Source organism: Galeopterus variegatus, unplaced genomic scaffold (assembly GCF_000696425.1).
Source record: "Galeopterus variegatus unplaced genomic scaffold, G_variegatus-3.0.2 Scaffold325, whole genome shotgun sequence".
Lineage (NCBI taxonomy): Eukaryota > Metazoa > Chordata > Mammalia > Dermoptera > Cynocephalidae > Galeopterus > Galeopterus variegatus.
In genome coordinates this window covers 306,482-307,177 of record NW_007726436.1, presented here as the reverse complement: position 1 = coordinate 307,177, position 696 = coordinate 306,482, and the positions used below count along the sequence as shown (strand labels likewise).

At 38.8% G+C, this 696-nt stretch overlaps 1 protein-coding gene across 1 annotated transcript in view; it reads left to right on the top strand.

Annotated features, from left to right (window-relative positions):
- Positions 1–696, top strand: part of FCF1 (FCF1 rRNA-processing protein) — a 30,106-nt gene that overhangs the window by 26,514 nt on the left and 2,896 nt on the right. The window contains exon 8 of the mRNA XM_008567511.1: positions 413–507. Within this exon, the coding sequence (XP_008565733.1) occupies positions 413–507 (95 nt within the window). The remainder of the gene's footprint in view (positions 1–412; positions 508–696) is intronic.

Sequence of the window (696 nt, the reverse complement as noted above, 5' to 3'; positions counted from 1 at the left end):
TCCACCACTAGGAGGCCTCAGAGCATGTCTCAAGATAACAAGGAAAGGAAAGGCTGTTATTCTGTATTTGCATAGAGCCCCTCAGGGTGTTTTTCCCCAAAACTAAGGAATTGTCTGCCCAGAATGTGAAAGTTCCTTCCACTTAATGAGATAGAGACCAGTTTGCAGCTTGTAAACAGTTACCTACCTTCTCCCCCTCAAGATTCTTCGGGCTGACCTGCAACTTGTTATATATTTTATAAATATAAGCTCCTAGATCATAGTAGATACTCAACAAATTTTTATAGCCTTCCCTTTGCAGTTTACCATGAAATGAATGATGCTTCAGACTAGTCAGTGGTTGCCCATTATCCAGTAGTCGTTAAACATACTTACTGAGCTCTATGTGAATATCAATCGGTGTCTCTTACAGCACAAGTGTTACATTGTGGCCACAGTTGACCGGGACCTTAAAAGAAGAATCCGGAAGATCCCTGGAGTTCCTATCATGTACATTTCTAACCACAGGTGAGAAATTTCTCTTGGGGAAGTGACTAGAAGTATATAATTGATATCAATTAAGAATGAAGTCAGGTTGTAAGGTTACAGAGGATTTGAAAGAAATTACTGCATCAAATGTTTACATAGCTATATTTGAAGAAATGAGACAAAGTAACAAGAACCAGAGCAAAAGATAGAGATAGGATTAAGGAATGA